Source organism: Lepeophtheirus salmonis, chromosome 3 (genome assembly GCF_016086655.4).
Source record: "Lepeophtheirus salmonis chromosome 3, UVic_Lsal_1.4, whole genome shotgun sequence".
NCBI classification, from domain to species: Eukaryota; Metazoa; Arthropoda; class Copepoda; order Siphonostomatoida; family Caligidae; genus Lepeophtheirus; species Lepeophtheirus salmonis.
The window spans coordinates 46,220,363-46,247,798 of NC_052133.2; the positions used below are offsets into that span (position 1 = coordinate 46,220,363).

At 31.6% G+C, this 27,436-nt stretch overlaps 1 protein-coding gene and 2 long non-coding RNA genes across 6 annotated transcripts in view; 2 read left to right on the forward strand and 1 right to left on the reverse strand.

Annotated features, from left to right (window-relative positions):
• The first annotated feature begins 1,408 nt into the window (after positions 1-1,408).
• Positions 1,409-2,046, forward strand: LOC139905020 (uncharacterized). Its single transcript, XR_011779445.1, has 2 exons — positions 1,409-1,827; positions 2,007-2,046. It is a non-coding gene; the product is annotated as an uncharacterized lncRNA (long non-coding RNA).
• Positions 2,047-5,662: 3,616 nt separating this feature from the next.
• LOC121113954 (uncharacterized) lies at positions 5,663-6,548 on the reverse strand. Of its 2 annotated transcripts, none has more exons than XR_005863176.2 (2): positions 6,458-6,548; positions 5,663-6,248 (listed from the first exon to the last, which is right to left on the reverse strand). It is a non-coding gene; the product is annotated as an uncharacterized lncRNA (long non-coding RNA). The 2 variants fall into 2 exon arrangements; XR_005863175.2 differs by lacking the exon at positions 6,458-6,548 and adding an exon at positions 6,312-6,434.
• The window catches only part of LOC121113955 (dynein axonemal light chain 4-like), a 35,008-nt gene continuing 13,923 nt past the window's right edge, over positions 6,352-27,436 (forward strand). Inside the window, exons 1-3 of one of the 3 annotated variants that reach the window (XR_011779447.1) lie at positions 6,352-6,997; positions 7,053-7,489; positions 7,636-7,769. Coding sequence is in view for 1 of the 3 variants with exons in the window: in XM_040707767.2 (XP_040563701.1) it covers positions 24,287-24,553 (267 nt within the window). In the remaining 2 variants the exon portion in view is untranslated. Of the gene's footprint in view, positions 7,490-7,635; positions 7,770-24,044; positions 24,554-27,436 lie in introns of those variants that run through there. The other 2 variants (XR_011779446.1, XM_040707767.2) reach the window with 2 other exon arrangements.

Sequence of the window (27,436 nt, forward strand, 5' to 3'; positions counted from 1 at the left end):
GCTATAGACAGGAGCCAGTGGTAGTGACTTAAAATGCTCGTTATGAGAATTAAATTATAAAAGAATACTGTTCTAATAAAAAATGTGTAACAATTATATTCGATACAAAGAAAGTCTTATTTAAAAATATGGAAAGCAATTTTATTGTTTTTTTATATCCTTTCCTCTATTTTATTTTCGATTGTTTCATACATACATATATTAAAGAAGGTAAAAATGTCTTGTTATTATTACCTAATGATAAAGGGAATGCTGAAGTAAAACAGGAATGTAGAATATATTAACTAGGGTTTCTCATTTCCAGGAAATTGGGTTTGAGCCGGTTCCTGGAAATCCAAAAGTAAATGATAAGACCTTTGAAGTTTCAGTATTACTTTATATATTTTTTGAAAAAATAATACATTTTAATTGTAGTGTTACCCATTAATTCTCATTTTCTCTATTTGTATCATGTCACTAATTGTGCTAGGGTTGTTAGTTTAGACCCTATAGGTCCAATTTTCTTTCATTATTTAAATTGATACGACTCGTAACAAAAAAATACTTATATAGTGAGTGATTAAAGGACTATTTTTTTATAGAACTGACGGCTATATAATTGTGAAATACACATTAGTATAATGTAATTGACCTCAAAATTAGAAATCCTTGTTAGAATCAACGGAACCTAATTTTGCTACTGCAGCTAGATAAGAAGAACACAAATATAAAAATTTAGCAAATTTTGTTAACGTTTACCTCTAGCACAATTGTAATTTTTAAATACGTATGAAGCAAAACTTTTTTTATGGCTTTTATAAAAAACATGCTGAAAATTAAGATATTTTTATAATCAAATAAAAATTATCTTGTTTTATAATTTATTTTTATCACTTTCCTTTCCTTAATTGTATGAAGCAATAAGTGATCGTGCCTAAATTGTTTATTAAATAAATAATACATTATTAAACTTCAGATGAGAAAAGAAAAAGAAATAAAATTATAGTTTTTTCCTTTTTAGTTGTTTAATTTTTAACTCATTATCCTCTTTATATTTGTAGCTACGTTACCTTATGAATGCTTAAATATACGAAATGTAATCCTTCTATAAGGACTTGACAACAAAAGCTGTCGTTTTGTATTGTAGTTTATGTTGTTAGACTTGAACAAAACGGTAATCATTTGTTACTAGAGGATGACGCATATGTGTTTAAACGATTCAAAAGGATTAAAACACAGAATCGCTCATTAAACTTGTTTTGCATACACCTAATTTATTCAATTTGGTATATTTTACTCAATATAACTGCCTTTGGCAGTAATGACACCATTCAATCTCTTAAGGAAAGCATTGCAGCTGACACGGATGATGTTTTTGAATAAACTGACGCATTTGTATCTTAGTTTCAGCTGATTGACGTGAGGGAGAGACGCAAGCTTATTTATAATAGGAGAGATCCAGGATGACCGGGAGAGATGAGAGGAAGAAGGACGTGGAGGAATGATACTACACTAGATCATGTGTGTTCTAATTATACTCTAAATATATTTACATAAGACGACACTATTTATAATACATAAAACTCAGTACTTAAATACATAAACGAATATACAGGAAGATAAAAACCAGAAAGGACATATTAAATACATAACATCACCCCCCAAGCACCAAATCCATGGCGGTGCTTAAACAGGTTCCTCTCCATGAACAGCAGCCTATAGATCCGCTCCATCCATGTCCAGGCGAGGACAAAGCATTCTTCCTTGTATTTTAAAAGTTTATCTCCATAGACGTGCCGTGCTCTCAGCACGCGCACCGGAGAAAGGAGAACAATACTCCTCATAAAGGTTTCAAGGACCCGCGGCACCTTGCTCGTCCCTGGGAGAAATAACATTCACCCTTGTTGGTTTTAAGGACCCGAGCACCTTGCTCGTCCCTGGGAGAAATAACATTCACCCTTGTTGAAGTTTTAAGGACCCGAGCACCCTGCTCGTCCCTGGGAGAAACAACACTCACCCTTGTTGAGGTTTTAAGGACCCGAGCACCCTGCTCGTCCCTGGGAGACATCTTGCTCGATGTACCCTCATCCAACTCGGGATGATCCACAAGAGAGACCGTTCCACATCCATCAACCAATGATGTGAACGGGAGAGTAGGAACAGTAGAGAACCAAAAGTGCGTAGGAACAAATCCATTTTTAATTATGTGGTCCCTGACCCGGACACACACTTCACTTCTTGAAAGTGACCAAGGTTCTCTTCCTTCCTCCACGAGGCCCAAACATAGGCACAGTCCATATTGCTCCGCCTTCCGCAAACGAACGAGCGTTCTCCCCATCGACGAAAAAGGGCTACCCAACTCCAACAGGGCTAGCTTCGCCGACGATCCCACAGCAGGGAGGTCACGTGATCCTGATCCCATCCTCGTCGCCAATGTTGCGTCTTGACGAGGGAGAGACGCAAGCTTATTTATAATAGGAGAGATCCAGGATGACCGGGAGAGATGAGAGGAAGAAGGACGTGGAGGAATGATACTACACTAGATCATGTGTGTTCTAATTATACTCTAAATATATTTACATAAGACGACACTATTTATAATACATAAAACTCAGTACTTAAATACATAAACGAATATACAGGAAGATAAAAATCACCCTGTACATTTAGAATACAGTCTATTTATGTCCAACCTTTTTATAGATAGCTTGCCATGTATTGTAAAGAAACTGATTAATCAATCATTTTTTGATTAAATGAACTTTTAACAGTCAACTCAACTGATAGGGACACTTGTTGCAATGTATAAATCTGGAAATAAAAACATGCATAAGTATTTTGAAAGCACATATTTTGTATTTTTCCAAAATAGTAATCAAACTTATTTTACTGACTAAACAAAGGACTTTTGTAAATGTTCTTGATAAAAAAAAAAATCTTACTGAACACCTTTCTATTTTGTCATATTATATTCCTGCCTTTATTAAACCGAGAGTGGACATTTTTTAGTGAGTACGAGGTGAAGAGTGAATGGTATTACTGAATTAAAACACAATATACAATATCCGCTGCCTGTTATAGGATTTTTCTGAGGAGAAAAATAATTAATGCATTGAAGAAGAGAACCTTCTGCATTGAAGTAGCATTTGTGCAGGGAATGTATTTTAATGATACTTAAATTCATATATCCCATTGGGTGGAAAGTGACAGTGAAAAAAACTTTTTTTTTTTCAAAATTGGGTTTTTTAAATTATTATTATTATATAATTTATTTGCTTTATGAAGTGGAGTCCCCATAACCCTTTTCAAGCCAATTCTTAGTTTGAACGGTATTTTTTTTCATTCAAGAAGCAGTGTAAAATTAAAACGCAATTTTTTTTGATGCATTGTTTTCGAAATAGCAAAAGTAACTTATCACTATAACTCACAAACCAAAAAACAGAATGTCATCAAATTTTAACAAGTGCCTTTTGAAGGTTCGTACTAAATGAAAATAACCTGAATTATTAAAAAAAAATGCCGCCATCTATGATAGGTGAGAATGCTTACTTCATACGGAGCAGGTATAACTACAACTACCTATTCAACTATGAAAAAAAAAAGTCCATGCAACAATTGTTTCTTCATTATTATAATATAATTTTGCAGATGCCCCCAACAGTTAATTACATTGGAACAGTCTTTTGCATACCTTGTGACTTCGATATTTTTCTTCTTCTCGGATTATACTTAGTTTTACTCTTGGTGTTGGATTCGAGTACTACTCGAACTTAAAAAACTTGACTTTACAGAAGTGACAATTTCATCATTATTATTCCAACATATCCAGCATATTATTTGAAAAACTCGACTAAACTTGAAGGATCAAAAATTGGGAGAATCTCATTGAATAACCAAAATGATATCAACAAGAAGAAATACAATGTTTAAATCAGAATATAAACATAGCAATAGATAGTGACGCCATCTTGTAGGAAAATAATACAACTCCCAGATTGATAGTATCATTCAATATCAAATATAGGTATGTAACTCATATAGAGGGGACTGTGAAAGATGTATGTTACGTCCCAAGACTGTTACACCACCTTGCAGATAATTAATTGTTTTTAGTTAGTTGTTAGTTGATGTATTCGTAACAAAATTTTGACGTCCTAAATTTTAAGGAAGCATCCGAACAGGACGTAAGGCCGTTTTATAGAACAATTAGGAAAAATGACTCCATCATAGATACCGATAGATCATAGTGACGTCAATCTTCTATCATTTTAGTAAGCCTAGTTTGGACCTTAATTAAACCTATATTAAGAATATTAGCAAAATATTTACGTTTTTTAAAGATACTTATTAGAGAAAATGATTTTTCATAGAGAGTGCTTTAAAATTTGAGACATTTTTTAAGGACCGATAACATGAACGCAACGGGACTCATTTTAAGTCCCCATAGGAAGGACTAATACAACCCCATTCTAACTAAATATTACCTGTTCAGCTGTAAAATCGATTTGAATTTAATTCCAAACTATTTCAAACATGGCTTTACCTTTATTGTATCATGCAACCTTTCTTACAAAAAGAAACAGAAAAAAGGTGAGAAAAGAAACATGAGCTGGTGGTTAGCCAAAATAGTCAATCATACCAACTTTTATTAAAATCTTAAATACTCCCAAACTGTTATTGTCATAATATTTCTACAGCAAGTATTAATATGAAATACATGTAAATATTTCATCATATTAGAATCCAATATAATATTTTATTCGATCCTGTAATAGAATATTACTTATTAAAATTTGATTAAGTGCCTAACTTTTCATTTGAATTTGTAACAGGTTGGGTAAAAAGTAATTTCGTATTTTTTGCCACAATTCAATACTTAGCCAAGTATGTACAAGCTCTGTTCAGTTCGATAATCCAACATCATAAGGCACTTGTCCCTATTGGCAAAAAGACTCGGAAAACCAACTTTGATAGGGCTCTATTGAGGCCAAATTTTTAGGCCAGGCGCGTTGACAGGAACAGGTAAAGTCACTTGGTGTCAGGTCTGGACTGTAGGGTGGATACATAAGAACTTCCCATCAAAGCTCCAGGTGCTTCTGGTGCGTCATCAAAGAAGACTTAGCCTTGCAGTTATTCCATTTTTAAGATAATTAAATATCTTTATTACTTAAAGGGAGTGGGGATTTTTGAAAATGACAATCTCTATTCAAACAATCGTACAGACAAGATCCCCCTATTTATTTTTATGATGACTAAATGCAAGATTGGTCTGAAAAGTGTACAACCTCTACAAAAAGATGGCAGAACTTGTAAATATAAGCTATTCACATCCATCGAACAACTGTTGACAGTTATTCACCAAAGTTTTAGCAATTTTGGACGCGCAGTTGTTATGCGATAGTGGTTTGAGTGTTATTGTGAAAAGTGACAAAATTTACTATCGAGCGCTCATTAAATATTTGTATGATGGGAGTAATTCTAGCAAATACCCTTTTTTATTTCCTTCCCCCACTCTTCTCTTGTCTCAGCTGATTGAAAGCTAACCTGCTCTTCTCTAAAACATTCATCAAACTGTCAGGGTTACCCTGTTTATTTTTGTTTTTTTAACTTGCATTTTCAAAATACAAATGATTTTCATCACTACTTATCAACTCATCTGTTCATAATACAATAAAATAAAACATTTAAATTCAAGTATTTCTATTTACAAGTGGCAACTTTCGAGATGCTAAGATCCGCAATAGCTTATTATTTCGTTTCCAAAGATACAGTACACATCAACATCAATTTGAACGGTGTATTCTCCATATTTGCATGGATAAACATTGCCGGATTATATATATAGAAATTAAACATATACAAGCCATCATTTTATATATTATATATATATAAATTAAACATATACAAGCCATCATTTTATATATTATATAAATAAGAGTCATTATTATGTATGCATATACTTTTAAGATCCAAATCAAGAAAAGGACAATATTTACCTCCGCCGGGAAACATATACAATTTATAAATGCTGTATGGGCATAAAAAAAGAAGTATGAGACAATATTTAAGTGTAAAAGACTAAGGTATTTGATTGGTGTCCAAACAAGCGTTGATATTAAACCAAGTAGCATCGTTGGTTCAGATGTGCAATACAAGGTTATCACCCAAGCGGCCAGGATTTCGTTTTCAGGACGATGATAATATCTTGTACACTATCCCAAAGGTAATCCAAACCAAGCTTAGAGTAGAAAATAGATATTGTACGTTCACTATCAGGGATAGAAAAATAAATATTGAAATATTAATTTTATGGAGTAGTTATGAAACTAAACTGAAGAAACTCCCACATAAAGTTATAATTAATTATATCATTTTCGAGTGAGGTGCTTCAAAGGCCATTAGTAAACGTTAATGTTTAATATCAAATAACAACTTCTAACAACATTATTTTATTTAGGAAAGAAAAAAATAATCGTACTCGAGAGTAGAATACGTCTTTCTTTGATATCAAGTGCATGATGGAATAATGTGTGTGTATCCCACGATCAGTTTTACTCGTGCTTCTCTAGACAAGTTTAAAAGTGTAATGTATTCGTATTTATTTCCCCCCTTATTCTTCTCTTCTCTTAATTTCTTGTATATATTTATGTATTAAAGTACAGTGTTTTACCCGGTATAAATAGTCATGTGTTTATTAGAGTAGGTTTTTTTATTATAAGGAATACACGTCCTGGATCTCTCCACCTATAAATAGTTTGTGTCTCCTCTCCCTCGTCAAAACACAACAAAAAGTCTTATTTTGTCACTGGGATATAGGAAAAAAGATTGGTTACTTCCATACTGACAATAGAGTGAATAAATTCCTTCCTTTTCTCAAATATGCCTTTTAAAAAGCCTTTGTACATTGAATTCTCTACATTTTGTGTGGTTGAGTCAATTGCTCTAGAACCCATCTTGCAGCACATTTTGAAACGTCAAGATCCTTTTTCAGAATCCTTCTTTCAGATTCATGGAACAAGTAAAATTTCAACATTACTTTTTCTACACTTAACCGACTGTCGTCCTCAATAAAGTTATACACAGCCTCGATGGTATAGTTATTGCTTATGGTCCTCTTCGAATTTAGGAACCGTTTGCCTGATGTGTCCTTCCCTCCTTCCCCTTCCGAAATGCCATAAATTTGATTGAAGCTGAGGGCATGGTTTCCATGAGTACCCTGACAAAATTTGAAACAAGGCTTACCATCATGGCCAGCACGAGCCATATCAACAGCAAGATTGTGAACTCTAGTCATTGTAAAAAAGGAAAAAAAAAATATAGGGGTATGGAAATTATGTTTTTTTTTAATTAACCTCCTCTTACATTGTTACAAGTTATGGCAATGTTAACAAAACAAGGCTGTAACTGAATGTCACGAAATTTTCGGAATTTCTAAACCTAGTAGTCTTACATCAGCAGATGCATGTTTTGTCTATCACCTCGTTTCTAGAGAACTCTTTGAATGATTAAGGTAAAAAATCCTTCTAATTGTTAAAAAAGCTATGAATTATTTCACTCGCCCTTAATATGAAAGTGACTTTGTAATTAATTAACAGTTATAACAACATTTAAAAATACTTATATAAATATAGTTTATTATTTCTGAATTGTCTTTAGTCTGTATTGAAAAAAATTGGTAATTCAAGTGGTGGATGAATTAATGCGACATAAATGGCTTCTAAATTATTCATCAAATTGAACAATAAATTGTTGTGAACCCCTTGGAGTTAGTCTAAAATTTTGTTATTAAGGTAAGAAAATAATATCTTCTTATAAATTATTATGCTTTCCTTCTCGTGAGATTTTACATTATTAACAAATTAATTTCAAAATGAAGTAAAAATCTTAAAAATTAATGGATATAAATAAAAATAATTTTGAGAAACATCAAGGTTTACAAAACTCTTTTCAATTAAAATTGAATGTGTAGACCTGATACTTTAAAACAGTGGTTATGAAATAGATGTACACGTACCCCTTGGGTTAATTGGGGGCACTCCAGGGGGTACTTGAGATTTTGAAAGAATATTTTACAAGTGGTACATACTTGATAAGCGTCCGCAGGGTGTGGGCTGGAGGGGCTGTAGCCCCCTCCCAAAAAAATGACTTTTTGTTTTTTACTAGAAAATTCAATATTTGAAATTTTCTTGAAAAAATGTAATATTTAAAAACTAATTAAATTTTTCTGAATAGTTATGGCTTTTTAAAGTTTTCTCCAAAAAAAAATTTTGTAAACGCCTCTGGATTTTGGACTTTTTTTTTACAAAAAAAAATGAATTTTTTGAGAATATATATGGATGTTTGAATTTTTTCTAAAAAAAATTAATTTATTGAGAATATCAATGGATTTTGAGTTTTATTTTCTTTCAATTTTTTATTTTTTTTAAATAATAAATAATCATTTAAATTTGGTGTGTATAGCTGTAGATTTTGAAATTTTATCGAAAAAATTTAATATTTGAAGTTTAATTAAGTTTCTGTGAACAGTAATGAATTCTTAAATTTTTCTTCAAAAAATTTAATTTTTTTAAACAGCTGTGGATTTTGAATTTTCTTTGAAATAACTTAATTTTTTGAGAATATCAATGGATTTTAAATATTTTTAGCTATTTTTTTTAATAGTATATGGAATTTTGTGTGTAGCGCTTTAGATTTTTGAAATTTTTTTCGAAAAGTTTAATGTATGATTTTTTTTTCTTTTTCAGTTCCAAAAAGCGCAATCCCTAACCCCCCCCCTTTCAAAAAATAAATAATATATATATACAATCCTGTGAACACAGAAGCTAAAAATCCTTTGTACTAGTAAGGGAGTAGTTGGGTGAAATAAATATTTTAGGGAGTAGTTTATATTGATATAATATTAATAAAGCAAAGTTTGGCTTTCTGTCTGTATGAATATATGAAAACGAGTTACTGAGTGGACTGTAGATACTGCTCCATGGTATTATTATAGATATAATTTGATCTAAGAAATAACAATGTATTAATGATATATTCACGTTTGGACACAAAATGGTGGTGGTCAAATAATTTTAAAATTCAAATAAATAATGTGATTCATAACTTATGTTTGTCTATTTGAATGGAATGTAAAAGTACCTAATTTATTCTAAAACAATAATGAAAAAACCCAAGAACACACACAAAAAAAAAGTGGCTAGCCTCCTGGGTTTGATAAAAAAAAAAGGTTATGTTTGTCAAGATTACTCTTAAGCAGGTATTTTGTACGGCAATATTCCCACAGTTACACATGCTTTAAAGACAACCTAACAAATTGAAAAGATATTTAATAATCAGTAACAGTAAACAATCAACAGATAGCTCCGTAACAATCCTCTCAGTATGTAGCTAAACAAATTTTATGATTAATAATTTTTTGTTGATGTCTTTTTTTATCACAAAAAAAAAGTTCATTATTATAACCTTTTTAAATTAAAGCCTGTTCAACCCCATGTCAATAAACTAACCTACTCCTCACTTGCCTAAAGTAAAGATCGTTTACTAAATGCACCAACTACATAACAACTTTAAAATTACTCTACCTCCAAATAAATTAGTATCCTGCATAATATCCAATACTTCAATAGAATGCTCATAAGTATTCATTTGAATTGCAGCAATCCAAGACGAATTAACTGGTTAATGCAATCTCCCCTTCATGTTACTACCTGAAAAATTATTGAACAGATTGAGTTCTCATAAGTGTTCATCCAAGACGAATTAACTGGCTACTACCACCTTCCCTTCACTCCTTATTTTTAATAGTACATAGATCTAGAAGAAAACTAAAACTGTTGCCAGGCAAAAAAAACGGAGGAGGAAGCTAGATATGTTCATTTTTGTATATATATGATAAGTATTGAGTAGTTACGTGTGAGTGTGCTCATGAAAAATAGGCAGTCACAATGAGGAATTTTAGTGGAATTATCTTCTATAATATGAAAGCCATTTTTTAGACGTTGCTTAATTACTCCGGGCAATGGTGGGTCTACTGTGACTGTTTTTCACACATACAGATAGACAAACAAACTTTGAAACTTAAAAAATTAGATACAAGAACGGCATGATCATTTAAGAATATAAAATAGAGCTAAAATATCATAAACTCAAGATATTAAAAGGATATTTCAGTGTTTGGTTTGGATAAACAGCCAAGGGCACTAATGGATAGTTTATTTAAGTTGTTGGCAGTCTTATCACATTTGAAAAAATAACAATGGATCAACGAAAATAATTTGTAATACATATACGCCTATGTAATATGTAGAGTAGAGTAAATGATTATGCGAGTAGGGGTAGATCGAGTCTTGAATCTGGATCTGACGTACCCGGGTACGGTTTAAAAAAACTTGTATTATCCAAAAAGATTCGAGAATCGAAGCCTATAGCATTGCTTGATAAAGATAAAAAGGGGTCTTGGATCCCAAATAGACGGGTAAAGAGGGAATAAGTAAGTTTGTATTATTTGATATTCGAACGGGCTTTGGTTACTCGATCATTTACGGATCTTAAAAAGCCTATAGTATCGCTTAATACTTAATCATAGTTTAAAAAATTAATATTTTATATATTGAAGGTAGCATCTCTATTTTTCTTGATTAGGGCTTGGAGTGACATCTACAGAAACAGTTGCATCTTGTAGTTGTTGTTCCAATATTATGATAACAATAATTATAATATATACTGTCTTAAAAAAGTAAAGTTTTTTCGTATGAATCTTTGAATGAAAATATGCCAATTTGCTCTAAGAAATAACAATGGAGTCATAATGTATATATATAGTGCTCCATGAAGTATAGCATACACATACTTTTGATCTAAGAAATAAGAATGTAGTTGTATTAAGGAAATATCGTAGGTGTTTTGCATGTAGCATCGAACGTGTATCTAGAGTGCACTGTATATAGTGCTCCCTGATGTATATTATATCTTATACATATTTTCGATCTAAAGAATAACAATGTAGGCGTGTTAATGAAATATCATAGGTGGGTTGTATGTAGCATCGAGCGTGTATACTGAGAGTACTGTTTTTGTTAAATAAAATAAAATATACTGAATTTTAGGAGGTTTAGTAACGAGAATGTATAAGTAACGCACAGTCGGTGAGCGCTCTAGAAACCTTAAGTACTCGCTGGCTCATCAAATCATAATTTTTTTTATCAAGCTATTATTATGATTGTTTCATTCTTGAGGGGGGGGATAACCAAGTATTGAGTGAGTGTACTTATTAAAAACAGAGAACAACACTGATGATTTGATAGGATGTCTTCATCTATATTATTAAAACAAAATATGTATTTTAGTCTACAACAAATTACTTCGGGAAATGCTGCGTTTTACTGCTAGTAACGAATCATTACGTTCTAATAGTAATAATATTGGGTTATTAATATGTTTGGCAACAGTAATCAGTGAAAATATAACTTCAATCCGTATTCTATTGTATTTAAGCCCAAACTTCGGATAAAATGATCATAAAATTTGGGACAAGTATCCGTCTAATTTTGGTTACGGATTTCGTATCTTTACGTTTTAAGATCCGAACCCACCCGGATATGTCCTATCTTTATACGTGAACCCCTTAATGAATCGATTTAATCTTCTATAGGTTTATATATTTACATGAATTTTTCATGGATTTTTTTATCTGCTCATAACATTTCTTGAAGAAGCTCATGTCTAATGTATTCCATTCAATTACAGTAATATATTTCCTTATTTTCTCGTGATGTAGAACTTAATAAAATCAAACTATGTACTTATTTATTTGATTGAAAATCCCAAATAAAGAATTGTACCTACTCATATTAAATGTGTATTTCTATTCCTAATAAGAATCGAAAACAGTGGTTTGACCAAATGCCCTAATTGTGAAAGCCTTTTTTATCCGTTTGATAAGTAGTTGAGGCAATTTATTCATTTTCTTTTCTTCGAATAGTGAATTCATAAAATGTATTTTCTCTTAAAATAATATTGTTTTTCCCTATAAAAAAAATATTAACTTTTTATATAACATATCACATTCATTGATTGGTTATCATCGGTTTAAACTTGATGTGTTACTAAGGAAAATACTGGTGAGTGGTTATTGTCATTATAAAATGTCAAAATAATGTAATAATTTTGATAGAATAGTTATAAATCGTTTTTAAATATCATTCAACCAAAATTAAGACAACAAGTCATAACATTTTTTACTATATCTGGTGGTCTACCTTAACTTTCAGAGTAAATATTGGCGGTTCTTAATATCGAATTTGGATTTTTTGTTTCAAATTCTATTAAGGCCACAGCATCCCCCCCCCCCTTTGCCACTGGTTGCATTGTGATTTTTAATCTGTTCTGCAATTTTTCCTTTAAAAAAGAAAACAAGCTGAAATCAGTTGGTAGTTTGCCAATTATACTATACTTGACTTAATTACTTGTTATTTTTCAAGACTTTTACTAAATATTTTTTTCACAAATTTACTTTACTTGAACTCAAATAATCAAAACTAGAAAATTTATATTTCTAAATCGGTGTATTTTTCAAAAATCTATAAATTGTCTCTGAGGCCACATTTTTCGATAAACTTATTTGAAAATTAGCTTGAATTATACATATAAGTGTTGAAAAAGAGCTCATTTGATTTATCCACATCCAGCATCAATTAGGGTTTGAGCCCGTAAAAAGGACCAAGCGTGGACTAAATATTTACTTGGCGTATTAAATATACCCTCCTTGATTAAAATACAAAATAATCCATCGGATTAAGATCCGAACTTTTGGGGACCATAATTATTTACCAAAGAAGTCATAGTAGCGCTTATTCAGCCTCTTCAGTGACCTATCTGAGATATGACAAAATACTGAGGCGTATGAATTTTGAGACCTCCCAATTTGAAATCTGTATGCTCTTTTTGTAAGGCAACATTTAACATTCTTTTTCAAATCATTGTATTTACATTAAAATTTCCCTACTCTAATAGTCCATGGGTGGGTAACAGTCCCCCCCCCTCTCCTAGTACCTTTCTTGGGTAGAGTGTGTCTAAGCTTAACTTTATCAATAATCTCAAAAAGTAGAAGTAATAAAATCGTTAGGCGTTATATATTTATTTCACTTTATTAGTTCTCAAATTGACTTACTATGGTCTCTACTATTGCCTCAATCCTAGGGCTGAAGCCCTTGCAGGTCTTTTACAATTATTTATCCAAGGCATCCTTCAATTAATCTTTCATCATATTCGCTTTTGTATTTAATAGTGTATTCATCTATTTATATTTTACAAAAATATTTTTTAATATATAACTTTACATATTTAGTTAATATCAAAATACATTTTAGTATGTAAAAAAAAATACAACATTTTTACATATATGATAAAATCTACATATAGCAAATATCCCAAATACATTATTAAATTTCCATGTATTCGGATTTTACCTAAAAAAAATCTCCTCAAGCAATTGCAACGATTCCCAGCATCATTTGTGGAGGCTGAAAACTTAGTCTAGTTGACCGACAGAACCTCATCGACCACGTAGGTAAGGTAGCGGTCGTTCTTATATTCATTCGACTAGTTCACTGTAATGTATTCGTGTTTCCTTCCCCCTTGTTCTCTTACTTCTCTTATTTTCTTGTATGTATATATATATATATATATATGTAAAGTACAGTCTTTTACCTCGTTTTAAGTATAAATAGTAGTGGATTTTATGTATCTATCAGAGTAGGTTATTGTATTAATAAGAATATAATTGTTCCTATTAGACAACCTTTGTTTTATTCCTCCACGTCTTTCCTCTCCTAATTTCTTTCCGTCATCCTGGATTCCTTGGTTTAAATAGTTTGTGTCTCCTCGACCTCGTCAAGACACAGCATTCACAATCCAGTTTTTCTTATCATGTTGCTGTCCTGGGTGCAAATCAAATCTGCTATTATTTGGCATTTGGAAAATAAATGAACTGATTTTAATCAGTAGTAGGTCATTTGAACGCTAATATTCACCGAATTATTGTATTCAAAAAATCTTGAAACAGAGTTCTCAAATGAGGGCTCCCGGACACTATCAAAGTATATTGTATACCTTAGGATTGCAACGCGGAATAGAAATAATTTCGGAACACGAAACGAAAAAAAAAAAATGAACTGAACGCCAAAATAGTAGAACACTTACAAGCCTGATAAAAATCCCAGTTTGTCCTAAATAGAAGACTTCATAATAAAAAAAGAGCACTTTAAACAAACTGATATTTTGGGTTATAAAGTTTATGTTCATGTTTCTCGTGCTAAAAGCTATAAAGAATAAACCATCCTAATACAATTTAGTACTATTCAATAGTTGTTTGGGAATTGTTTACAGTTTCAAGAGAACTAATTTGGGAGCTGGCATCAAACAACAAACTTATTGAACAAAAAAAGTGTTAATAATTGTGGTCAAAGTTATATATATAGAAAAGTTTTATAATGTGGAGAATATTAATTATATAAAACAATATTTTTTATTTAATATTGTACTACACAGTTACACTACATTAAATAAGGATTCTATTCAATTTAACAATTCCTTCAAGTAATCTGCTTAATCCTTTTTATGATTATTGTCATAAATATTTTATTACATCACATATTATTAAAGAGAAATCACGCTTATTGATCCTCATTCTTAATTAATGGAAAAGATGTATCTCAAGGTTCCCGGAGTTTATGGGGATAGTGGACTATTCGGGGACAGCTTTGTATCTATACATTTGTTGACTCCATATAGTCCAAAAATGGACTACATGGAGACAGCAGATTTTAAAAATACCTAAATTAGTTCAAACTCTTAGTAGTATTAGCATGGTGCAGAGCCCTATCAGCATATATGTTTTATTATTTTCTCTTTCATCCCATAGAGCAGTTTTCTTCCTTCCTACTTCTTTTCTCTTTTCTTTTCCTGCAGATTAGCCCAATTCTTCCTTTTTAGAAAAAGTTTTGGTTTGAACTACCAATTTTATCAATAATTTTGGAATCAGTATGCAAAATTAGCTTCAATTAGCACAGAATCTTACATTTAGTAAGTTTTCACTACTATTTTTATATATTTTGTTCAAAAATGTTGTAAAAGCCTTAAATAAAAGCATTTTAATTTCCATTATAGTCATATTATTAACAATAATATGTCCAATATTTAAGTTGTTCGGCACTTAGCAAACCCTTGTGGCTAAAACTGCCTCCATATAGGGATTTGATTGGATGTCCTGAATCCAATTTGTTTGACTACGTAATACCATAATTTAAATACTTCATTTACACAGACAATTTTGGATTCAAATCATGAGTATTATCTTTAGTCAACGTTTCATACGTCAAATAGACATTGAAAACAAATTTAAGGCGAATCTAAGTGCTGCAGTTACTCACCAAAGTTTTAACTATTTTGAATGCACATTTGTTCTGTAATAATTGTTTGAATCTGTGTGTTTTTGTGAAAATGGACAAAATGGAGTATCAAACTGTCATTAAATATTTGTTTTCGGAAGTGTAATCTTTAAATAGATTGAAACAAAAGCAGACATACAAAGGCTTGTTGTGTTAAAATTTGAAGCGTTTAACTCAATCCAAATCGGAATAATTGAGCAAAAAACAAAAAGAGTCACGTGAACAATTATTTTGCAGGGAAAAACGCCAAGTACTATTTGATCAGATTACAGAGATAACAGCATCGCCGGGAAAAGTGTATAGAGTTACAAAGAGACCATGTTGAAAAATAAAAAATAAAAATTCAGAACAAATGTCTTGTATCTTTGTTAGGTCGGAAACTTTTCAGACCAGCCTCATATACGAAGTATGTACATAAGTAGTTTCTATGGATATTTCAAGGCATACACTTGTATTTCAATTGTCTTTAAATAGTTGGATATGGATAAATTCTTGATAAATTACAAACATACCTTATTTTAAATCAAAAAAATCCCCATGATAGTCTAAAAGTGATCAAACATTTGTGGTATTCTTTGTCTATAAAAAAAATGAATAGACATTTTGGCTAGTTAAAAAAATGACTAGGGCGTCAACATATAAACAATTCTTTTTTTTTTTTTGTCAATCTTAATGGCCAATATTTTATAGCCCTATTTGAGTCAATTATAGGTTTTTATTCAAACTCATGAAATGAGCTTTAAGTGAAAGGTTTAAAACCTTTCTTTATTTAAGTGACTTATATTGGCATCTGATATATCATTTTAAAAACATACTTTCAAATTTTAAACAGTTTCTATACTATGTTGTCTGGCCCATATAATTTGATATCCAATTATAAAGTAAATAAAAAGACAAATGAATAAAGAATTTGTATGACAACCTGTTATTCAACAAAGAATTCAGACCCTCTATGTACTTACTTTATATAGGCATATATTCATAATAGGGGAAGTATAAAGTTCTCAGCCTTTTTTACTTTATGTTGACAATAAAATTAAAATAAATAAATAAAACTAACATGCCGGTCCAACTCGACGATTTCCATTATTTTATCGACATTTTCGATGATTGGTCTACTAGATCGTGCCTCATCTTCGACTTCCAAATTAACCAAACGGAATCTTTGAAACAACCTCATTCCTGCTGCATTCGAGACTATATTAGGTCCATAAACGAAACATTTTTTTTGTCCATCTTCTCCGCTGTTTCACATGGTCGTAGTCATAAGAAAGAACGTATTGAATTTTCTCTTTTTTTACTTCTATTTTGGACAGAGGTAACAAACGACTGGTTTTACCAAATACAAAACTGAAAATCTAGCGAAAAACGCTCAGAATTTTTTACTCGACCGAATATTAAAATATGAATCACGTGTTTCCCAGATAAATTGATTCTTGTCACTGTTATAACTAATAAATATATCATAATTGGGAGTGTTATACCATGTTCTTCCACGAAAACATTTCTGACACAGGGCTGAACAAAGGAAAGGAGTAAAATTTAATGTTTGTAATACTTCTTTTGTGGGAAAACTATGAAGTTGGTTCCCATTGGCTTTTTCATCTAATCTAATGCATTGTCGTCATAAGAGTTAAGTTACTTTCCTTCCATATACTCCCTAAATTGTCAGGATGACCAAGTTAGTTTTTTTGGTATATTTTTTTAACATAACGGTAGTTCATATTTTTAATAACCAATTCCATAGTCACAAAAATACGATGTCCGATTATTTCATGTTTTATACACACATTACTTTTTTATCATAATATGTATTTTATTTAGAGAAGATTAAAGATTTTTGGTTATGCTATTTCTGCTTTACGTTAAGATCTAATTATCTTTCTTAACTCAAAGTTTTTTTATTCCCCAATTTAACAAATAGCAAAAGAAAATCATAGGTGTTTAATTTTCACAACACTCTATAAATATTTCTTCGAATTCAAAAGTAAATAAAAAATAACGCACTTTGAAAAACTTGCCAAATCATTATTATTAGTAAAGATAACATTATTGCATTTGTGTTTATACAACCACAATTAATTTTATCTGGCACTCAAATCATACCAATTCATCAGCCCTAAAAGATTATAAAATTTTATAAATCCTTTGAATTATTTATTGACTTTAAAGTCACTAAATAATACAAAGTTTTGGTTCATTAAAATTTATAAATGATTTATAGCAATGCTGAATATAGATTTCCTAGTTTTCTTTGTACTTGTTGCGCCCAAACAGTGCTGTAGTTTTATGACCATGCTGCTTTAATTTATATTTTGATGTAAGTCAAATAAATCTTCCCTTTCCAATAGCCTTCCTAAAAATTATTTCTAATTATAATGTCCGTGTATAATACAACATATTGGCTGTAGTATTTTATATTCGTATTAAAGGTGCCAATTGTTTCCTTGTATTTTTTGCAAAAGTAGCTAAGAGTGCCATTACTTAAAAGCTGATACTTCCAGAGTACCAATAGTTACACGGTAAAAAAAACATTTATCAATTAATAATGGATTTTGAAAACTGTTAAATGCCTACCCTTTAGTTGAACCCGTGTTTTCTTCTTTAGAAAATTTTTAACCATTGTTAAGGATGACCACAGATGAAAATAATACTATCCTCCGACACGTTAAAAATAGCAAACGAAAATCAACACGGTAATCCAGATAATTTAAATAATGTTTTGGAGAATAGTAGCATAGTTGCCATGACGTTTCATTCAATTAGCTGCGAGTAGCTTTAAAATAAGGGAAATAAACACAAATCCCACTCCGTAAATACCAATGATATAGGCAGGATTTACTCCGATGTGAATCATCAATTCTACTCTGAGTCCAATAAGGACTTATCCTTATGAGCAGGAATTACTACGATTTCGATCATTAAGCTTACTCCAAGTCCAATAAGGAACTATAGAACTCAATTCAACTATTAGTACGAAAGAAAAAATTAATTTGGATAATTAATTGAAAATAACTACTAAACTAACGCCAACTGTTGTCAATAATTGTAAATATAGTTGTAGTGAGGCTAAGTTTGCTGAAACTCAATTGACCTCCCCCTCTCAAAAATAGCTAATAGTGTGTTATTACTCAGCTACAAATCCTCAATGTTAATTTTTGTCTTTCACGCACAGGTGATTACTTTAAATATATATGTTCTCTCTTCAAGAATATAAGAATAATGATAACAGCTTTGTAAAATAATAAACATACATATATTCAAATAACGACTACAAATATCTGGGACCTTCTTTCATTTTGATATTATTTTTATCTATATTTCATCACATTTTTTTAATGGATACAATTTGAATCTTAACAAGCTGTTCTCTTAACCCATGCTCCAAGGTCTAAGTATGCATGTGTCGTTTTTTTTTTTTTTTGCATTTAAAATAATTTATCTTTATGTGTCATTGAAGCTAAAAGATTTTTTATGTACTGAAGAAAGTTAACAACAAAATAGAATTTTAATAAATCCCATTTATAAGATGATTATCATTATCAAAACATAGTTTTCCTAATTTTGTGATGTAAATTTTATGAGAAAACAAAGGGTTTTTTTTCTGAATCTTATAACACCATATTCGAATATTTTGAAGGTTGATTGATTGAGTTGGAATGAACTCATTCTGAGATGTGATTGATTACCAACAATTATTAAATAATTGTTCCACAGTTGAGAAGAATTGGCTTGCTACCAAATGGTTTTGTGCGGTTTTTCTGTTTATTTTCGAAGGAAACATTGTGTGATACAATTAAGATCAACAAATTCTAAACGGAGAGTGATACGGAAGATTTGTTGGGGAGTTATCTTCTACATATAGCATGAGTTCTTAACAGTTATTGGGCATTACTCAAAATGCGACGAAGATATTATCTCTTGGATACACCAATGAAACTTGGGCTTTATTTTTAAATTTTTACTAATATCTTAATATCCTGCTATCCACCATAATAAAAAATAGAGATTAAGTGCTGAGCACGATCGCACTTTTAACAAAGACACACCTATATGAGATACTCAAAGAAGCAAAGTCGACAGAGGAAAAAGAGCTCTGTTACAAGATTAATAGAAATACAAGGTTACACCATCATGTAATTGGGCTTGCTAGAATTTTCAATTTGATGTATCGTAACGACTGTTGGGCAAAAAAACAGATTTTGACAAAATATGCCACCAATCATATTCTATGACGTCGCTATTATAAAGCGTGGTGGATGTTAAACATCAGTCATACACGTGTTATACCATAGTATATCCTTAAATGTCTAATAACCTTCCTCTATTGAAATTTATTCATTAACAATACAATTTATTTTATCATAGAAGTCCCTCTCATTGAGTTCTATCGACAGTAATGAGAATCTGCAGTATTTTTTAGCTCCCCCGTTTTCTGGGGGTTGTAAACTGAAAAGTGATTTTTATTTTCTGACTGTCGTCATTATTATTTAACTCCTAAAGAGTGAAATTCATTTTCTACTACAGTCAATTATACTCAAAACCTGAGTGAACACTTGTGTGTTCTCGTACAAAACGGAGAGTCTTGCCTATGTCATTGTTTATTTCCTTCTTCCCCTCTCCCTTGTCACAGATACTTGTAGATGATCTAATGAAACGTATTGAAAACTAAGTTGCTCTTCTCCAGAACATTCTTTAAATTGTCAGGCTTCCCATGATGATTTTCGGTATTTTTTTTTCAGCATTCCCAAATTCCTTCACGATGAGCATCATTGCCTATAGAACCCAATAAATTACAATAATTCCATAGATTGGAGCTTATATCGGATCAAACAAGAGAACCCTGAAACCTGTCATTGGATTAATTTTAGTCGTGAATAATTTAGCCACGAGGTATTGTTGCTTGATGTAAAGGAATGTGATGAAAGAAACAGAATATTACATAGCACCAATATAAATAATTACTGGTAGTTGATTCATCCCCACCTGCGATTATTGTGTAGTGCATGTAAGTTTAACAATAAAAATATAATTTAGAGTAATAATATCAACATCAAATGCATAAATTCCAGCAAATAATGCACATTTTTGTCAATTTTTTTGGCTTTTTTATTTTTATTTTAGCGAGGTATATGAAATGCACTCACGAGCCTGCCTATTTACAAACTCTATTTTATAGAGTGGTCCATTAAAATCTGAATACTTTGAACATTAAAATTCAACAACATATAATTTATTAATTAACCATAGAATTTCAACAAAATTAATACTAAATATAAATGCGTGTCTGAGCTCTGAAATAATTAAAGAAGACGCCCTTACATGCAATGATGACTTCCAGGCAGCGGAAGGCCTGGCACCCTCGTTTGATGTAGTCCTCTGTTATGGCATCCCAGTACAGGCTGATAGTGGGTTAGAGAACCTCGATGTTTAGATGAGGTTCACTGCATATCATCTCCACGATACGTACCCGCTCCCGATGTTGTCTAGGGGGTTGTCATCGTGGATGTAGAGGGTCAAAAGTGTCAAAAAGAGTTCAAAAGAACTCAAAAGACTCATTCATTTAAAGAATTTTGCAACGTAGGTTTCTTTTATTGCTGGTGTCAAAAGCGGGATCTCCACCCTCACATGGTTCTTTCCACCCACTTTTTTGATAGCTCTCTGATGTGAAGTTCCAAGACCTCTTGCATGGGCTCTCATGGACTTGAGAAAATTAGCCTGGTGTGTTTTCTTTAACTCCTCCGGGTCCAGTTTGGCCTTTTTGACAGAGCTCACCTTCCTTTCCGACGTAGTGGACTTGCTGACAGTGTAGACGGTGGTCCTGGAGACCCCCAACTGCTTGGAGGGCGCGAATTGAAATTTGTCGATCAAGGGTCATTTTCTAAACTTGAACGTATGCTAAAGAGCTCAGGTTTCTTTTGTTTATACATTAATATATGTAAATATAAATTAATTTCAATTGCTCAGCCTTCATTAACTATTGAATTAGTAAGTGTTCATAGTGTAATAAATCCCTTGCTAAATCAATAAAGCAAATATATATCACTGAAGCAAAGTTTGTCTTTCCGTCGACGTCTAACAACTCGGAATAATTGTTGAGTACTACCTCTAGTTACTACTAATAAACATTAAAAAAATCATAAAAATTACGTTTTTCTAGTTGTGTGAAGTCAATTAATGTGTTCCCCTTATGACCACAACTTTTTGTATAAGAGTATAATTATCTTTTTTAATTATAAACTCAATTTTAAAAACAAAGGCTGCATTGAAAGAATAAAAAAACGGTCAAAGTTTTTCAGTCTTTTTTTATTCTCTGCGTCCATGCACATAATAGAAGGGAACAAAAAAACACGAATAAAAGTTTGCGGAAGTTTAACTTGAAGTTGTGGGAGTTGTGTGTTCCTGTTCGACTTAACTTTTGTTTCATTCTATATGTATAAATACATTAGGATGGTTTATATTTTACCTTTTTTAGAATTTCGATATTGGCTAGTCCGGAAAAGTTGTCTTGTGGTAAGAAAATAATCACTTCTCGAAAGAAGTATATCACTATCAAATTTTGAAAAAAATACAAAATATTTATTTAGTCAATAAAGACCAATATAAAGTATTTTTCCTTTTTTCTGCATAAAAGCTTTTTGATAGACATTTTTCCACTTTCGGAAAAGTATTAATAATGTATTACATTCAATTGCCCTATGCAGCAAAGATAGATAGTTACGGACGGAAGTTTTCAACTTATTTTTTTATATTTCCTTCCTGAAAAAGAAGATGTGCGCTATACGTGGATCATGAAACAAAAATTACATTATTAATCTCCCTTTTTGCTGCATTTAATAAAAAAAACTTTATTAATATTATTTATTGTTAAGAAAAAATGTCTATCAAAATGGTTTTATGCAAAATAAATATTAAATTCTATATTTTGTCCCTTTATTAAATAAATAAAAAATGTTTCCCTTTTTCAAAATTTGATCGAGATATACGACGTAAATATGACATTTTAGAACAATGAATTTTGCAAATATGGTGCGTCATCATAAAAAAAATATTAAAGAAATACAATTAGAAAATCCCAATTAGTTTTTTTACTTCATAAGTGTTGAGTTTTTTTTTTTTTTTTTTACCACTTGAAAACTTTTTCCCACAAACAAAAATCGAGTTAGTTTCTAAAAAAGCTGAGATACAAACCACCCTAATGTTCACATTTTTTTGTGTGTGCTTATAAACCAAGCCTTTATGTAAATGTACATATTTCTAGGGGTAACTTGAAAGGAATATTTTGTAGTGATAGACTTCAAAATAAGTTCATTTCCTAAATCAGTTTTTTCCACTTTTTCTAATTTTGAGAAAGTTAAGAGAGTTCAGTCATCCATTACAAATGTTTAATATTTTAGAAATGTATTTCCGATCTACAAGTTTTGAGCATGTGCATTCTATACCAGTTTGTATCTCAACAAAGTGATTGGTAACGATGATAATTGAGCAACCGAAAAATGTGTTTAATCTCAAAGGCAGTTATTTCTATACAACATGAACGGTTTGGACTGTAATAAATACCATTAAAATGAATCATTCGATGAGCCAATCTGAGAGTGGGCTTTCTAATTTTAATCAATGGAACATCACAACACTGGAATACAGGTGAAGAATAAGCTCCTGACGATATGTTTTAGTTTATAAATTCAATATAAATTTATTAATTAATATAAAATTTTGTCAAAATGACCAAATGGTAATATTAATTAATTTAGAAAAAACAAAATTGTCATCCTTTGCTCGGATTACATGACTGAGAGGAAGAGGCACTTAGGCAGAGGTAGCACAGATAAAGTTGTTCGCCGTTGATACCATCAACAACACCCAAAATCACCTTCTTTTAGGCAATAACATCGACAGCATCCCTCAGGAGCACCACTTATTTCCTAGGGTGCCAGAAGCCGCCCATTGGCATGTCAAGAGGTTGTGAAGATCAATCAACACGTCCATAAACTATTTTCAAAAAGTTCCTTTCCTGGCTTCAACACACATTTGGTGATGCCCCTTACATCTTCAGCCAAGACAGGAGATCCTTTCACACTACAAAAAGTGTACAAGACTAGTAAAAAGCAAATTTAAAGGGATTTTGTGGGAAAATATGTTACCTCCTAGCAGCCCTGACCTGAATCCTATAGACTTTACTATGTGATCCATCTTAGAGGCCAGGACTTGTATCAAGTGTCACCCCCCCCAAAGACACTCTGATGTGTGCCTTTCATTCAAACAATGGGCCAATATCTTCCTCTGACCAAGTTCCTTTTCGCATCTGCAATATAATCCGTGAAAAGTGTGGCTATTTTTAAGAAAAAAATTATTAAATTAATCGATATTATAATTCGATCATTTTCACAAAAATGTATGCTAATAAATACATTTATAATGAATTTATAAACTGAAACATATCTTCAAAAACTTAATCCTCGCCATGTATACTACTGCTTTTGGAACAAAATTGAAAGAGAATTAGGTAACTGGTTTTAGAATAAATCATAAATTATCTGTGCACATTATATGCAAAAAGTGTACCATGAAACAAAAAAAAAAGGTTTACGATGTACTTATACCATTAAGCAGTTATATAAATGCAATAAATTTAAAAATATGGAAATAACTGTTCTTCGAAATGAGCTCCTCACACATATCTTACCCTTTCTTCCAAACAAACGAAGAAAAAGAAAAGAAAAAAACCGCAGTTACAACTTACAATACACATTTTGTGACCTCATACACAAATAAAACTTGAACAATAATAAAACCTCTCCTCATTCCTCTTTTTTATTTCTCCTCCTCCTTGTGGACCACCAAAAGTTAACAAGTACGATATGAGCAGCCAAGGCTTAGAGATCAATGGGAACGAAAACACAGAGAGGAGCCGTTCTCCTGGAGGGGAGGAAGGAGCTGAGGATCCAGATAATGAGAACTCTTTGACGAATCGTTTCAACTATGCACTTCTCATCAAAGATGATATTGTTTGTGATGTACGGCGCAAGGAAATGGTAGAAATATGTCAAATTGCTTGTGAGAAACATGCTCCAGCTGAGAAATCGTCCTTTGAGAGGAACAACTCTGCAGCTGCTCAACGAATAAAAGTATGTAATTAAATGCATGTATAGTAGGAAGTGGGGATTTGGGTTGCAGAAGGGTTAGAGCAAGGATGCCCAATCTTTTAATATAATGGGCCACATTGTCACTTTATATATTTTAATAGGCCACAGAACCTACTAAATTAAATTTCATGAAAAATAGCTTCATAAACTATTAAATAGAAATTTATTTCAAATTTAAGCCAAATCTAATTATAATTAATCTAATTTGCTTCAAAAGGAAAATCATGCAGGCGTCTGAATGATAATATTTTTGGTGGGCTTGGTTTTTCAATTTTTGGAAAATTTCAAAATTTTGTACCGCTAGATTATTTGATTGAATTGCATTATTTTTATAAAAGATATCCTTAAGCAATGCAGCCACGTGTTGGAAATCCCTGGATTAGAGTATAGGTGGATGGTTTATTTTTAATAATTTTGTACGCATGAAACAAAGGATTCCCGAAAAATTTCTGGAGAATTCACCTGGAGAAAATTCCCCTCCGGTGAATTCCCACCTATATTAATAAACCAATTTCAAATATTACACCTTGCCTATTAAATGGTTTCGGGGGTAAGTCATTTATTTCCCTAACTTTTCGGATATTTCTTCTCATCGTTTCAATTGTAGGAAGATTAGCAGCAACATCATCATTTACGTTGCTTAATTCTGTGGATATAATTTGCTGTGAATTATCCAATGTTACTTGAGCATTTCTCTTAATATTGGCTGTCATATTAGTCACCTCAGTTGCCTCAGTTTGTGATGGAGCGTGTGTATGATCCTTGATTTGTTCAGTAAATTCATCGTTTTTGATGATCTTGAATGTCTCCTTACATTGGTAGCCTTTTCGTCACAATATACATTCAAACCAGTAGACAAATCCTTCTTGTAGACATAGATGTATAGTGGTAGTCTTATATTTTCCATCAAATTGTAGAATATATTCAATAAAATGGACGAAGGATTACCACGGACAAACAAATATTTGGAAGGAAAGACTCGGTTTTCCTCGAAAGTTGTTTCATGCAATCCAGTTCTCTGGAAGTTTCACAAACTTTTAAAGGATGAAGAACACTTTATCCGCATAGACATCATTCAAATCATCCTCCACCTGTTCAAAGAAGACAATATCTTGATTTTAACCAACGTATTGTGACTATTTTAATGATTATGAGAATTGTAAAAATGTTGATTATTTACGAGTTATTGCTCATCATATTGCATTTAGAATTTTTTTTTTTAAATTGTTATATGCTTATGTCTTTTTTAATTATCTCATATTGATATTGACTGTTAATTTAGAAAATATGCAGAAAACACAATGTTAATAGAAAATGGATATGCAAAAAATCGACTCACTTTTTTTTGTCTTTTTATTTGAAATTGGTTGATATATATATGTAGGAACTCACGGGAGGGGAATCTCCAGGTTGGAATTTCTCGGATACAGAAACAAAGTGGCCTGTTGGCTTGAGAAAATTGCCTTGACTACGTGAACGTATGTCACATGGCAAGATGCTATTTTTTCAATACAACAGATGGCGCTACTAGATCATTATTCCGTGTGACGTATGCTATTTTTTCCCTACCCCTCGCAGAATTTAATTAATCAATTCAATTAAAAAGTTCAATGAATGACATAATTATTTAATGTGACAACTGGGTGACAGGACCTTATTGTATGTAACAGTTTTCCCTAGGGCCTAGGATTTATCTCTCATTTTTCTAAGGGGAGGTCACCGTCGCCTGAATGTATATTCAAGTAGGAGGTCAAACTATATAATAGCGACGTCATCAGAGGTATCTGCATTACTTTTTGGGGGCAGGGGCTAGGCTGTTGGATTTTTTTGACAATTTTGACTGAAAAGTTTTGCCTCTTCTTTATAAATGTCATATTAGACGAACAATTTTCTTAGAAAAGACAAAAACTAATTTTTCTAAATTTTAGAGCTTAAACTTTTTCAGAAGGGACTAAATTGAAACAAATAGCATTTTTTTTATCTCCAAGGACTTTTGGTCCTTATGGTTCCAACCCCACTTAAGAGGATAATATATTTTTTTGAATTTCCAACTCATTCCAAATAAGGGCCCTTTCCTTATAAACTTTTTTTGTCATATACGAGTATATCAAATGACTTTTAGAAAATAATATTATGTTTTTAATACCTTTTCGGAACCCATGTCGATATTTAATTACTTAGAAAGTAGTATTTATATCCATTCGTAACATTTTTTTTGTTTTTTTATATAAATAGTGCCATTTTCTTTTAGTAAGGTATAAATAATCCAAACTTTGAGACTAACATTCTTAAGTAACAAAATCTAACAGTCACTTATGGAGTAACACTCTGCACCATGCGACCAGCTCTAGCTACACCTAGGTAATAGGATCAGTTATTAAGTTTTGTTTAATTGAGCCACCACCATTGAAGCTGTTCCTATCAACTAAAGGTATCTAGATATTAACATAACATGTACTGTGTTTTGTAGCATTAAAGACTAAGGATCGGTTCACCATGTAAGTTGGAAAAAGTAGGTGACTATTTTTTTGACGTAATGATTAAGGGGTTTCTTGATTATTAAACCTTACAACGTGGCTTTTGAATTGCTATTAAGTAGTTGATCTCTGTAAAAAGGTGCCATGGGATCCTCGTATATGAGGAAAATCCCAAATCACCCTTCGCGAACTTCCTGATGGTACTAGTAGCCACGGAGAATTTGTCGGGGAGGCGATTCATCGATTTGCTGTGGTCTTCCTTCATCTTCTTCTCCAAGATATTCAGGAACTCCCGATCCTTCTTTAAATTGTACCCTCCACTTCCTGTTTTCCTTGAGAAGTATTCTCCATCATTCTTTATCTTGGCCACTTTGAAAACCAGGGTCCT